At 41.3% G+C, this 15809-nt stretch overlaps 1 protein-coding gene across 2 annotated transcripts in view; it reads right to left on the reverse strand.

The window, feature by feature from the left end:
• The window catches only part of DPYS (dihydropyrimidinase), an 84991-nt gene that overhangs the window by 11385 nt on the left and 57797 nt on the right, over positions 1-15809 (reverse strand). For both annotated transcript variants that reach the window (XM_074387036.1, XM_010349284.3), the window contains one exon: positions 2366-2573. In XM_074387036.1, the coding sequence (XP_074243137.1) occupies positions 2366-2573 (208 nt within the window). The remainder of the gene's footprint in view (positions 1-2365; positions 2574-15809) is intronic.

Below are 15809 nucleotides of genomic sequence, written 5' to 3' on the forward strand. Positions count from 1 at the left end.
TGTGTGATGTGGACAAATTTCTTAATTTTTTGAAGCTTCAATTCTCTTTTTTCTTTTTCTTCTTTTTTTTGAGACAGAGTCTCACTCTGTCACCCAGGCTGGAGTGCAGTGGTCTGATCTCAGCTCACTGCAACCTCCACCTGCCAGGCTTAAGCTATTCTAGTGCTTCAGACTCCCAAGTAGCTGGGACTACAGGGGTGTGCCACCACGCCCAGCTAATTTTTTTGTATTTTTAGTAGAGATGGGGTTTTGCCATGTTGCTCAGGCTGGTCTTGAACTACTGAGCTCAGGCAATCTGCCTGCCTTGGCCTCCCAAAGTGCTAGGATTATAGATGCGAGCCACCATGCCTAGCCAGTTCTCTAATTTGAAGTGAAAATAAAATACCTCCCTCCCTCTAGGGTTTTTGTAGTGACAGAGACCTTAGCAGTGTGTCTTGCATTCAGTAAGCACTGTCTAAATGTTAGCAGTGCTGTTATTTATCACATACATCTTCAGAAACACCTAGGATCCTAGGCTTCTTATAGTTACCACCTACTCGTCACCCATTAGTACTAACATTTATAAACGAGCTCCCCAGAAATATTAATTGTAACCTTAAACCGTCTATTTTGACTGAAATACAGCATATAAAGAACTGTGGCATTTCTAAGAATCTGAAGCACACTAGAACACTTGTTTACCCAAGCAAAGCCTTAGGAAGTGTTTAAAAATGGATAAATCTTGGGTAATGGACTCTGGGATTCCACAGGTTAAAAAATTTCATAAGACATTAGAGGAGAAACCGAAGAGTCTACAAAATCCAAATGAATTAAAAACAAAAAACAGAGCACTCTGGAAAAGGAGACACACATTTGAAAAATGGAAAGAAGAGGGAGAAGCTTAGACCCAGTAGAAGGGTTGCAAATACTACCAACCACATGGCCAGGCAAGTAATGCGTGAAGCCTTCTGAGTGAAAACCGGAAATGCCTCCTAGCTAGGTGCCTGCCATCCCGCTCTGGCCTTTTGGAGTCATGTGGGATTGAGAACACAGGATTGCCTCCCCTGACCCCCAAATCCAGAAATAGAGATTTTTTAAATCTAAAATTCTCTAATATTTTAGTGTATTTGGTGTAGAAAATTTTAAAAACTATTTCAAACTCTGTGTGAACTAAACAAAACTTGTGTGAACTAAACAAAACTTGTGTGAAAGCAAACCCAAATATTTCTTTTATAATAACAGAGGTTTTTGATATAGATTTGGTTGTCAAAAGGGGAAAGCAAAGAGACAAAACTGACATTTATTAGCCTCCTACCAACCTGCTGCCCAGGCTGGAGTGCACTGGCATGCCTGGATAATTATTTTTTATTTTTAAATTCTGTGTAGAGATGGACGTCTCACCCAATCGGTTGTCCAAACTCCCGGCCTCAAGTGATTCTCTCACCTCTGTCTCCCTAAGGGCTGGAATTACAGGTGTGAGCTACTGCTTTGGGTCATGGCTTTCATTTAAAAAACCCATTTGATTGTCACAGTTTGTTAGGAAGGAAACATTGTTGTCATTTTCCAGATGAGGGAATTGAGCCCACGGAGGATTGAGAAACTTACTCAAGGCCACACAGCTGGGAAATGGTGGTGAGGGCAAGACAGAATTCATATTTAGATCTTCTCCACCCTAAAACTCCACCATTGCTCTGGTGGGCATAAAAACTGACCTTGCAGATCTTCAGCTAATGGGACCGCAGTTTTTCAAGGGGCTGGTGCTGAGCTCTGAAATCCATTATACTTTTGCACAGAAGTTACACCTCCCACAGCGGTTCTCAGCCAGTGACTGGGCCTGGTCTGCAGCTGGGAGATCTGAGACTTGGCTTAAGGACTCCCTGAAGGCCTTTCTCAGCCTCCCCTAGACTGTAGGGTATTCTAGTATGCTCCTACACATTTTCTCTTTCTTTTCTTCACCGGTGTCAGACTTAACTTGCAATCTGAGGGCTCTCCCAATCTTTTCCAGCCAACTCCTAGTTTCTTTCACAGATGTTTCCCTTAATAAAACTCATACCCTTTATCCATCTGGGTGTCTGCCTCTTGGAGGACCCTGACTAACACAGTTGCCAAAAGCCCCCACCAAAGGCCCTGAATGTGCCTGGGAAAACGTGACCTAGTTTATCTGGAAATCCCGAACAGACCTATCAGTCTGCAAGGGGAAATGCATCCATCCAATAATGATCCTTTCTCTAAAAACTGCCACCTGTAATTTCTCATATCAGTTCTGACATCTCAGGAATATATTAAATCAAGAGTGATGTGTCAACACCACCACCAACAACCAGCCAGACATCCAGGAGCAGGTGACAGTCCGAGCTGAGGCAGGATCCCACTGTGGCACACTCACCTGGTCACGCTGCTTTATTCGTTTGTAAATATATTCAGCAAATGGTTTTCGAGGAATAAACTTCCCATCTCCTGCTGTGACACTGAACACTCCAGCTTCATACACCACTTTGCCTCTTGAAATAGTCACCAGGGGCACCCCATGGCAAACCATGCCCTCAAAAATGTTGAAGTTAACAGCCTGATGATGAGTTTTTGCTGAGATAGTCCTATATTTGTACAAACAACAAAAAAGTTCCGGATCATCACCAGCTCACTTGATGAATATAAAATATCAAAAGAAGAATGACTTAGAATAAAATTTAGCAACTCTATTAAGTCATTGCTTCATCACCGTAACAAGTGACTTTAAGAATAGAACATAACATTAACATTTCATTACAAAGTAATCACATTTTTCTGAGAGAAAAACCCAAGAGATCATTCTTTAAGGTGATTAATGAGGATGGAGTGGGTGGAAGAAGGGCATTATCTTTTATGTTCAGATTTTAAAATTATTTTTATTTATATGCTGACAACACATTTTTTTCATTTTTAAATTATAAAGTATTTTTAAACGCAGATGACTGATGAACACAATGACCCCATATCCAGCTTTATGAAATTTTAACTTTTTGTAGATACAATGGAGGTGTATTTAATACCCCTTCCCAAATCCCATGCCCATTCCTGCCTTCCCAAAGGAAATAGCTATTTGATAGTTATCAAACTGGATTTGGTAGTTATCAAGGAAAATTATGTATATAATTTCTTTCATTGTCTGCAGCAAAACTAGAAATTTGATGATAATAGAAATAACCAAATATGTTGGAATATAGTATCTTAGCATATTCTATGTCATACATTTGTCATCATTCTCAGTAGTTTATTAATACTTTTCAATCTTACACAATATGATTGACAATTTTCAGGCTGGGTATTTGAAAATGCTGCATGCCTCCTTTCTTAAATCTCATTAAATAAAAAAGAGAAAAAAAGGTAGCAGTGAACCATATGAGCATAATCTGAGTCCTTTTTTTCTTTTAAATTTTTTATTTTCATCGGTTTTTGGGGAACAGTGGTGTTTAGTTACATGAGAAAGTTCTTTAGTGATGATTAGTGAGATTTTGGTGCGCCCATTCCCCGAGCAGTGTTCGCTGAACCCAATGTATAGTCTTTTATCCCTCACCCCTTCCCACCCTTTCCCCGAGTCCCCAAAGTCCATGATGTCATTCGTATGCCTTTGCATCCTCATAGCTTTGCTCCCACTTATGAGTGCGAACCTAAGATGTTGGTTTTCCATTCCTGAGTTACTTCACTTAGAATAATAGCATAATCTGAATTCTGGTAGAAGGTTCTACAATCCCTCTCAGGAATGGATTGAAGAGACACATTTGGCTAAAATCCTCAAGGCTGAGTGAGTCTAAGGGAGAGTAGCCCAAAGTCCTCCCAGCTTATTTGGAAGGGCTGAAGAGAAAGCCCTGGCTGCTGTGTGCAGCAGTCCTAGAAATGATCAAGATGACACTGGCCTGGTCCATGGTCCGACTGCTTACTTGGTTTCCAATTCTAACATGCCCAGTCAGAATTCTTGACTTTTAATTCTGACCACAACCCACCCACTCGAGTTTGCTCCTCCTCCTCTTCTCAGTAAATGACATCACCATCTATCTTTCCTCACCCTTCAAACCAGCATCAAGCTACTTTGTCTTACCTCCTCCTAAAATAAACTCCCTCGCCTCCTCTCCATGGCTCCCACTGGAGTCTATACCATCGTCTTCACCTGAAAAACCCCAACACCTCTTACTGGCTTCTTTGTTTCAGCTCTTCTGCATTTCTTACCACTCTCCACAAAGCTGCTCAAATTATCTTTTAAAAATGAAAATCAGCTCATGTCACTTTCCTTCTTGAAACCCTCAGTGGCTCCAGGCTGTTACCCAAGAGCCAAATAGCTGTAAAAAAAAAAAAAAAAAAAAAAAAAAAAAAAGCACGGTGATGATAATAAAAAAGAATCTGCTCCCAGTTAGAAACGGGAAAAGAGAAAGAGGAGCATCCAGTATATCGGGGGGATCACTCATAATATCTCATTCCATCTTTACAACTCCTCTCTAAGGTAGAGAATATTTTCCACATTTTACAGGAAAAGTAAATTGAGATTTAGAAAGGTTATTTCACTTACCAAAGGACATATGACCAGTTTGATGAAATGGGGGCTTTTTTATTTTTATTTTTATTTTTTTTTGAGACAGGGTCTTGCTCTTGTTGCCCAGGCTGGAAGTACAGTAGTGCGATCATAGCTCACTGCAATCTCTACCTCCCCAGCTTAAGCAATCCTCCCACCTCAGCCTCCCAAGTAGCTGGTATTACAGGTACGTACCACCACACCCAGCTAATTTTTGTATTGTTTTTGGTATAGACAGGGTTTTGCCATGTCACCCAGAATGGTCTTCAACTCCAAGGCTCAAGCAATCCACCCACATTGGCTTTCCAAAGTGCGGGGATTACAGGCATGAACCACTGCACCTAGCTAGAAACTTACATCTTTTTATATTTTTAAAATTTTTAATAAAAATGACTTTGTGGTGTACATTTCCATGATTGTTTACACATAGATTTGTGTTACCATCACAACAATTAAGACACAGAACAGTGCTGCCACTCCTCCAGACTGACACTATCCCTTTGTAGTCACGCCCTCCCCAATCCCTAACACCTGGCAACCACTGAGCTATTCTTCATCACTGTAGTTTTCTCTTTTCAAGATTGTCATATAAGTGGAATCACAGAGTAGGTAATCTTTTGAGACTGACTTCTTCAATTCCACATCAGTCCTTTGAGATTCATCCAATTTGTTGCGTGTATCAATAGTTCCTTCTTTTTTGTTGCTGCATAGTATTCCATGGTATGAACATACCACAGTGTGTTATACATTCACTCACTGAAGTCCATTTAGGTGGTTTCTAAATAGTTTTTTGATGAATATGAATAGAGCTGTTATAAACATTCGGGTCCACGTTTTGCATGAGTATTTCTCTAATGTAAATACCCAGCAGTAAAATTGCTGGGTCATATTTTAAGTGTTTGCTGCAGCAAAAAGAGCTTTCAGTGACCTTAGGAACCAACTTACTGATACAAAGAAATGTTAAATAATCACCAAGGAGCAGGAGGCAGGTACAAACACAACAATAATTTCAAACACTAAGGAGGAGGGAAGGGTATTAATCAAGTGGTAAGTAATGTCACTAAAACAGAAAAGTGAAGAAAATATTTAAAGGAATACTAAGTATAGAATGAGTTATGTTGAATTATGGTAATGAAAGGTACAAACTCAAAGAAAATAAAGCAGGAAACAATATAGAGGGGCTTCAGACCTTCAGGGTGAAAGGACTTTTTACAGTCATTACAATCTGCCAAATATTTCCATAGCCTGAGTTGCTGCATTCCTACACATCACAGTTATATTGATGGCAGGCACTCTGGGGATTGTATTACAGCATGCTATATAAAGATTTTTGGACTGATGTATTAGTAAGGCTGTATATAAAGAAAGTGAAATGAATTAAAAATTGTGCTGAAATGGTTATCTGAAGTACATGAATGGGAGGAAAAAAGAAATTCTTAAGAGTTAATGAAGCTCGTAGGAAAAACATCTAACAGAATAAATAAGCTTTATACACAAAGATTGTCATTACAAGGCTGCCTAAACTAAAAACTGAAGCATAACTATTTTCCAATGTCTATCCTATAAATATTAGGCATTTATGAAAGACTAGAATTAAAAATACTCTTGGAAGCAAAAACCCTGACAATTATGTAATATTAAATGGAAAAACAGTGATAGAGTATGTACATTATGTCTACCAGAAAAATAGATATGCATATGGGCAAATACAAGGGGGAATATACAAAGTAGCTTTTTGTGGGCTAAGAAAAGAAAGATGGTGGATTCCAAGTATTGAGTTCTTGTTATTCTGTTTTCTTAATGTAAGTTGTGATTTTAAAATGAGGTTGACACAGCAAAATATCAAATCAGATTTCTTTGCCTCATGCCAAAAAAAAAAAAAAGTCATTACCTTGACTTTCTTAGCCGTGGGGTTAGCAAGAGAAAGAGGACAATTAACAATTAGTCAACATCTAAGACATTCTTTATAGTAAGTCATTAGGTAAATGAAGTCAAATTAACACAAAATGTAAATCTGAGGCATTATCACCAGCAGCACAAGGAATGTGCTTCCACTTTCACATTGGAAGGTGTCTGACAGGGTGTCGTTCGTCATCCAACTTTTTCCTTCCAGCTAAAGCTGTAATTCTCCAAACTTAGGAGCTTTCACACTTCTGAATCCTTGCACATGAAGCTCTCTTTTCCCTAAATGTCCTCCTCATTTCTGCCCTCTCCCTTCCCTAAAACTCCATCCAAGAATCCTGGTCCCTAGGAGCTGACCTTAACGACTCCGGGTGAAACTGAGTTTTTTCCTCTGTCGTTCAGCATTATCTGAATGTATTACGATGATCTCTTGTCAAGGCTCTCTCTTCCTACTTGGTGCACACTTGAAGACACAGACTAGGTTGGTTTAGCTTCAGCACATACTAACTAAATGCTTTATAAATGTGTACGGGATGATCAAATAAAAAGATTGCGTGATTGTCCTCCTGTTTAGTCAAGTCGGTTTAAATTCCTGCTTCCACTGAACTCAGACATGACTGTGTTTCGGAAATAGAACACTGAAGTAAATGAGAGGTAAACATCCATTCCATTTCTGTTGGGTACCCAATATTTCTAGCATGCTGTGCAGGTTAATTAGTAATGAATAAATAAGTAAACTTGGTATAACTATTATTCTTAGTGGCATCTTAGCTTATATCAAATACTTGTTCATTAATACCTACAAATGCTTGGCAATTCTAATATTACCAGCTGTAATAAGCACATAGCTCAGCATTATTACTTCGTTTCCCAGATGATAATGCTGAAATAGAGCTGTCTCAGAACTTGCCCAAGGTTCATATAGCTTAATATTGAATGAACTTTCAACTTTTGATAATACTGTAATATTTGTAACCCTGCCATAAGAAAGTTTTAAAAAATTGTAGTATATTTTCAATATTTAATTATAGACAGTTTTCAACATAAAAATACAATGCAATATCATCACATAATTTATCAGATTATTACAAAACATTATTTAAAATCCATGCATTTGCTATACAGTATGGGATACGTGGTCCATTATTGGAACAAATGCAAGTTCAGAGTCACACATCTTTGTAAAGACATCTGTCGTTCCTTTGAACACACTTCCTCTGGGAAATTCTCCCTACAGTAGAAGCCAAAAACATGTCTTCTCAGCCTTCTTTTCAACTGGGGCCCAGGCATGTGACCTGGGCTCCTTCGAAATGATGCCTTAGTACCAGACTTTGTCTGGCAAGTTGGTGACACAGGAAGCAGCTACCACAGGAATCCATGTGGAGGATAGAGATGGATCAATCCTAGGTTTAGGGCCAGCTGTGACAGAGATTCTAGCAGTAGGATTTGAGCTCCACCTCAGTGAGGTGATCGGTAGTATCTGTGCCTAGAATCAGGATCGGAGCTCTGATGCCCTGTGGGATGCCTGGGGCATCGGTCCTAGCTGTTCGACCTCTCAGCTTGGTCCTCCAGCCCTTCTGGAGAGTCTGTGAGCCACCCAGTATCCTTTGGCACATTCCCTTTTTGTTTAACTATTTAGAGTAATTCCTCTTGATTGCAGCTAAGAACCCTGCCTGACAGAGCTTTTTCTCTCAATTCTTGCAATGTATCTATGGGACTTTTAGAAAAATCTGCTTTTGTGATAATTTGAAAAGCACAAATTTGAGGCCTTTCTTGAATGTGAAGGCTGAGCCCAACTGCCCTCCAGGCACTGTCTCTAAGAGAGGACTTGGACAGAGGTGAGTGTTTAGCACAGTATCTTATCACCCATCTAGGGCCATTGTCATAGAACACATGGGAACAGGCCCATCTTTTCAAAACACACCCTGTGCCTTAATTTCACTGCAGTGAAACATCCCCCAGGTTGTTGTAGCTTGCCCAGAGTGGCTTCTCCTGATGCAGCTCAGGTCCAGGTGTAAAGGTCAAAGTCAGACTCATATAACCTCCCCTGCAGAGCTGGTGGGGCTCATGTCATCTGATGAGCAGGCAATGCTTTGAAGGCTTGAAGAAAATCTTGGAAGAAAGCAAGAAAACAGGCCGGGCACAGTAGCTCACGCCTGTAATCCCAGCACTTTGGGAGGCTGAGGAGGGCAGATCATTGGGGTCAGGAGTTCAAGACCAGGCTGGCCAAGATGTTGGAACCCCATCTCTACTAAAAATATAAAAGTTAGTGGGTCATGGTGGTACATGCCTGTAGTCCCAGCTACTCAGGAGGCTGAGGCAGGAAAATCAGTTGAACCCAGGAGGCAGAGGTGGCAGTGAGCCAAGATGACAATACTGTACTCCAGCCTGGATGACAGAATGAGACTCTGTCCCCAAAAAACAAAACAAAACAAAACAACAAGAAAACCCACATCCAGGCTCTGACTAAGAGGAATTCAGCTAATGGACTAACACACTGTTGTCATCAGGTGCAGTGACACTGTGAGACATTTGGAGCAGACGTTGTGTATCTTTGCAGCATATGTTAGCTTTTAAGTGGGCCCCACACACTATCCCATCCTGAGACATGTCGGATAACACGAACTGCAGTTTGGCCCCTTGACATCCATTCTCCCATCTTCTGGTGTCAGCACCCAAGTTTTTCTTTAAGAAACTACTTTCCTGCTTTGGAGATCATCTGACAAGACCCTTAAGCATGGTTGTCTGCTTTCCCCTAACCAAGAGACGGACAATTGCATTCTCTTTCCCAGGAATTTACAATCTTTTTCAGAGTGACAAAAATAATTAAAAATGATTGGAGGGTACATCTATGAGCTCAGACCAATTTCTGCTGCCAGCTGCCTGGGGCTGCCCTGGGCTCCATCCATTCTACGCCGGAGCAGGGACCGTGCTGTCCATCTGTGAGCTCCCCATGGTCTTCCCACAGAGTGTGTTTTGACTGAGGTAAGAACCAGTTAGTTACCATGGTTTGCAACCAAAGTCCCTGACTGACAGACACCTTGTTCTATGGAGAACAATTCCCTTAATTAAGAGCCCATGGATGTTTCTGAGGCAGAGTTGAAAAGGTCTGTGACTCAAAAAGAACCAAGAAGATATTTTCAACTAAATCTTTCAGCAGAACAGATGCAGATGTGGGGTGATGTTCTCACTCCGTTTGAAGGCAAAAGCAAAGAGCTGCAAGATTCCTTACTAAATAGGCTTCAAATTTACCAAGTGCAAAGCAGCTCAAGAGAGGGGCAATTGTGTGAAATACCTTCTCTCTAATGACTAATTGGACCTCTAGGATTTTGGCCTGCTCTGGCAGCAACAGGAAGGATGCAGAATGTTGAAAGCCTGATCGTCTAGGGAGTGAGGCTGAGTTCCTGGCAGCTGACTTCATTAGCAGATTCACAGAAAGGGTGTTCTTCATGGTCACTCTGCCCCAAGGCAAAAGTTGCTCTTCAAGCTCACTTTAAGCCTGTATGCACCTCTCACTGCAGAAGGGTGTAAAGGTTGTCTTACCGAGTCCCAATTCTACACATCTCCAAGGTAGAAGCAGACACAGAAGCAGAAGCCCTGAAAACATTAAGCTATTTTCCAACTTAGCCAATAACTTTGATACCACTCATATCACAGCTGCAGAAAAACATTCTATCCCTTTGCGAATAGCTTTCTGTCAAAAAGCCACGTGCTCTTACAGATAAGGAAATCACTGAAGCAGAGCCTGCAGGAGATGGCAACACCACTCATGTGCATTCAGAGGGAACACTGTGGAGAGGAAGAGAATTTCTTAGAGTAATGTGGGTCACTCCGACCCCAGAGAAATGACTTGTTTTAGGTATTCTGTTATATTTTCTCCCACTCAGGCACTTTGGCCTTGGAATAGATTGATTCTTACCAGGTTGCCATGAGAAACAAAAGAAAGTTAATAGAATCATGTCAGGATTATTAGTGGCATCTTTAAAAATATACCTCATCGGCCAAGTGCGATAGCTTATATCTGTAATCCCAGCACTTTAGGAGGCTGAGGCAGGAGGATCATGAGGTCAGGAGTTTGAGACCAGCCTGGCCAATATGGTGAAACCCTGACTCTACTAAAAATACAAACATTAGCCGGGCGTGGTGGTCCACGCCTATAGTCCCAGCTAGTCGGGAGGCTGAGGCAGAAGAATCTCTTGAACACAGGAGGCGGAGGTTGCAGTGAGCAGAGTTCACGCCACTGCACTCCAGCCAGAGCAACAGAGCAAGGTTCTCTCTCTCTCTCTCTCTCTCTCTCTCTATATATATATATATATATATATATATATATATATATATGCCTTATCTCTCTACGTTGTGTTGTGTGATGCCTTACATATTCAATGTGAAACATAACAATCATGACATCTTCCTATGAGGTAGGTACTATTATTATTATTCTTATGGGCTCAATGAGGATGATGAGGCACAGAAAGATAAATAACACTTCACCCCATGTTACACAGCTAACAAGTTCATGTAGCTGAGATATGAATATGATGTATGATAAAAGCCTGGGCCTCTGGCTTCAGAGGTTGTGCTCTTAACCCCTAGAAAATACTGCCCCTCAAAAGCTTTATGGGAAGCTGCCTGGAAAGCATGCTGTTAATGAAAACATTTTTAATCCACCAGAATTTCAATGGAAAGTAGCTTGTTCCATACTCCATGATGTTTCTTGGTCTGTTTTCTGTTCAGGAGTAAAGGATTTAGGATGCTATTGAGAATTCCTTAAGCCAAAATTGGCCAGTCATCCTTGATGTAATCACATAGAGGATTTTTTTTTTTTTTTAACGTGTGTTCTGTCTATTTCGAACTACCTCTTCTGCCAATTTCTTAGATGTGACAAGTTATATAAATGGGGAGCAATGCAGCCACATCTCTAGAAATGCTAAATGGTGCTAGTTCAAGTACATTGTCATTATTAAGCAAAGTTGCCGCTCACTGCACCCATCAATCTTCCACACTCTATTCAGACTTCTGCACCCGCCTCCTACAGAAGAGAAAATGGAAATTGCTTTAGCCACATTATTAAATCTAAATTGGACAATAACCTGGAACTCTACTGGTGCTCAGTGGGTGACAAAATATTTAATGCAGGTTTATAAAAATACTCCCCAAACATTGACTTAAAGGAATGAAGTTCACTTTGCTATTTTGCCCTTGGAGGTACGTAATATAGGTCATGGATGGTGGTGTAGATCATGGTGAGATAAACTGGATTTGGACATGAGCAAGCTGACCTTGGATGTAGGTACCATGCCCTTCACCTTTTATGCCTTACATAGTACTGAGCAAACAGAGGCATTTTATATATGTATTTGTTTGTCTGCAAATAAGTTACTAGCAAATTTCTGGATTACTACTTAGCATAAATATTCCACGTTCTATATGGTAGTTTTTAGAAAGTGGGAAAATAAAAATAATTTCATGTCTTTAAGGAACAGGAACTGAATGTGAATCAGCCAAGCTAGCATGATTCTAGGATGTATGTCTTATGAATATTAAACAGATAAGTGCTTATAGTTAAGGTATGATTATTAGCTTTTGGAAAGCTATGCTATTGGCCTGACATACTGGTGAGAGTTAGAAATAACTTTCTGGGGTGACGTATGGACTTGGTCTTATAATTTTACTGTCATTTTTTTCTGGGAAGCTGTCTTGCCTTTGGCAAGCTGACATTGCTTGACAGACTACGGGCACAACTTGAGCAGGAAAAGATGTCAGTTTTCAATATAAAAATATACTGGGTAACCTCACACAACATCCTTCCTGAAAGTACACAAGAGGCCAGGGACTCATTGGTCTGTTCAGTTCTAGCTCCATATTTTAGGAAGAAAAAGGAATGACTAGACTATGAAGGGAAGGCAGGAAGGAGGGCTCTGAATTCAAGGGATGGAAAAGAGAAGTTGGATAACAGAAATGTCTGGCGGACTTCTAAACTTTCCTCTTTTTTTTTTTGAAAGGAAGAAGATTACCTATTTTCCCTCCATCCCTACTGAGGGAAATAAAAGGAGTTAGTAAGCATAAATGCTGACAGATGAAATGTAGTTTCACGCTGGAAAATAACTTCCTGACAACCAGGGAGTGAGGTATGTTAGTAAAAGAGAGAAGGAAAGTCTATGGTCAAGCCAGACAACCATGAAACCCAGAACACTAAGGAATTGTGTGAAATCCACAAAAATAGGCGGCAGCACCCCTTTAAAAGTCAGAGAGAACTTCATGTTCTGCAATCCTAAGTATCAAGACCTGGCCTCCAACTTTCCTGAGAAGGTAACAAGGCAAACAGAAACACAAATGCCCTATGATTTGATACACAAGTCACAACTGAAGGAGCACTCAGAAACTCCAAAGCCGTAACAAACATATTCTTAAAATAGGCATAACAAATATTTATGGCCTCTTTGCTCTGAGCTAGGCATTAAAAGCATTATCTTTAATCCTCACAGTAAACATACGATATCAATATTATTATTATCATCTCTATTTTATAGATGAGAACGTTAAGGCTGAATGAGGTTAAGTTGCCTAAGACAGTTGACACATGGAAAAATTAGATCTTGAACTCAGATCTGTGAAGCAAAAAAGTTTCCCAGCTCATCTGAACCTCTGCAGGGTCTGTAAGTTCTTTTGGAAGTGGCCTGTGACAGTCAGTAACCATGCAATGCTTGCTGTACTAGCTCTAAGCTTATATATTTCTGCCAAGGCTAGGAAGTTTTACCTAATGCTCACTGCTCAAAACCTTCAGATTTGAATTAATGAAGCCACTTACGATCTAAGTGTTTAAGTGGAATTTGTTTAGAATTTTCTAAACTTAAATGAGTAAACAAAGTTAACAGTTGTGAATAACAAAGTAATTTCCTGCTACACTGTCTGAAGACTGCGCTGTGGAAAAATAAAGCAAAAAGACTTCCAGGCATCAAAGGCTCCCTGGTGTGAACTGGAGATCAAGATGTCCATCTGAAGAGATGACCTTGGATATTCAATGAGAGGAGTCTGCAGTCCTTAGACCTCTAAACCAGGGGTTGGCAAACTATGGCCCATAAGCCAAGTCTGGCCCACAGCCTGCGTTATAAATAAAGTTTTATTGAAATACAGTCACATTCTTTACATATTATCTGCTGCTGCTTTTGCAGTACAACAGCAGAGTTGAGGAATAGCAACAGAGTCCCTATGGCCCACAAAGCCTAAAAAAACGTACTATGTAGCTCTTTACAAAAAGTTTGCTTTTCCTCTGCTCTGAATGTCTTTAGTGGCAAAAACAAATAAACAAACAAAAAGCAACAATAACAACACAAGCCTCCTGAAGAGTAATTGGAAGACCTGAAACTTGGTGTGAGAGAGGCACAAGTAAGAAAAAAATGACAGGCAAGGACCTAAAGGGAGTGAGAAAAAAAGGGATGGGAAAAAAGAAAAAGTAACCACAAAAAGTTGCAGTGGCAGTGGGACACCAATGACCGTCCCCACAGCGTCAGGTGTGGCCCCTATCCATGAAGCATCTGCTGTATCCCAAGTACTTTCAGGTACATTGCCTGATGGAATCTCTCAACAATCTACATTTGTATTGCCATTTAACAGATGAGAAAACAGAGACTCAGAACTTGAGTAACTTGTCCTGAATCAGCAGGGCCAGAAATCAAACTTAACAGGCTGACACTGAACCCACTCCGTTCTCCTGCCCCAGTACTCCAGCCATCAGTGTTCATTCCCTGCTCAAAGGATGAAAGCACTGTATGTTTCACTCATTCAAATGATCACCTGACACTGGAATTTTAATAGTAATTATCTACTTTCCATCTGGGTGAAAACTTGGTGACAGCTAATCATCTCTTCCAGCCGCGGTGCATGCTAGCGTTTCACTGACACTCCTGAAATAGAGCATCCTGGAGGCTCTGACAGAGCTAGCAGCTCAGCCTCAGGGTCCCAATTAGCAATTAAGTTGTATGGTTCGAGCTTTGCCCAATCTAAAAGGTGTCTGCTTCTAGGAAGCACAATCAGCTGGTGATAATGTAGTCACTGTAACATCACCTCTCTCTGCCTGGAGCAGGCACAAGGCTGAGTCCAAGGTGGTGTTGCTGAAAAGCTGCAGAACTTCAGACTTTGAAACTGACTCAGCTTCACCACAGAGCACACCTGATGCAGGAGGTGGGTGGAGAGCAGCACCCAGGAGGGCACAATGAGCTACCCGCTACGACCAGATGCTCTGGGATCTGCCGTCTTGCTCAAACAAGTTCATGGGTTGCTTAAAGTTCTGGGCACTGTTGCAAAGAATTAACACATATCAACTCTCAGCCTTTGAAACGGGTATTATAATCATTCCCCTTTGACAGACAAGGAAATTGAAGCAAACCAAGGTGAAGTAACTACCCCTGGGTTACACCATCAATAAGTGGAGGGACAGATTACAAACCCAGGCAGTCGGGCTCCAGAGGCCAAGTATGAACCCCTGTGCTGCAAGTGTCCCTTCCTTCCCTGCCCTTCTAAGAGGCTGTAAGCTCTGCAGTGGTTAAGAGTCTAGACAGATACTGCAGTCAACTAGGCCTGCTCTGAACCCCAGCCCTGTCCTTTCCAGATGTGTGAACTGGGGCAAATGATTTAACCTCTCTGAACCTCTGTAGTTTTCTCCTTAAAATGGTTACCTACATTGACAATGGCATCTGCACCTAGAGCTCTGGTGGAGGGTGGAAGTGACGCAGCAGCCATTTTGCACGCATGATACCTGCTGACTCATCTCGTGGTGTGAGAATGCAGTCTGGTCTGCAACGTTCCACCTTCCCCCTGGATCTTCCTTCATCTGCTCTGACTCCTGGGCCAGGTGTGTGAGGGTGGCCTGGTGACAAAAGGCAGCCACCCACACCACATACCAAGGGCAAAGGCAACAAGAATGGACTAGGGTCTCCATCTTTCCCTGCGGAGCTCCAGCTCGTGCTTGGGGCTTCACCTCGTCCTTGCTCTTCCCACTTCACCTCCTTCTTCCCTTCCTGGCCACCTGCCCTCTGGCCTGCAGGCTGCAGCATCAGACACAAAGGTAGCAGCCTTGCAGAGAGTCCAGGCCCTGTGACTGTGGAAGGTCAAGTCATACATATGCATGTGTATGTGTATATCTATGCATGCATATATGCACACATATGCATATGTATAAACACACACACCACCCCCCCACACACACACAAACACACATGGATCCACTTTTCTGATTGAACCTTGACTAATATATCCTGGCTGGGTTACTTCTGGAATAGTTTCCTGATTGTTTGCTGTCCAAAAGCATTCATCATTGACATTTTCACTTTCTTTTCTTAATAGCACTTCAGTGGTTGGAAGCCATGACCAAGGCCATCTATGATGA

Source organism: Saimiri boliviensis, chromosome 15 (genome assembly GCF_048565385.1).
Source record: "Saimiri boliviensis isolate mSaiBol1 chromosome 15, mSaiBol1.pri, whole genome shotgun sequence".
Classification (NCBI taxonomy): domain Eukaryota; kingdom Metazoa; phylum Chordata; class Mammalia; order Primates; family Cebidae; genus Saimiri; species Saimiri boliviensis.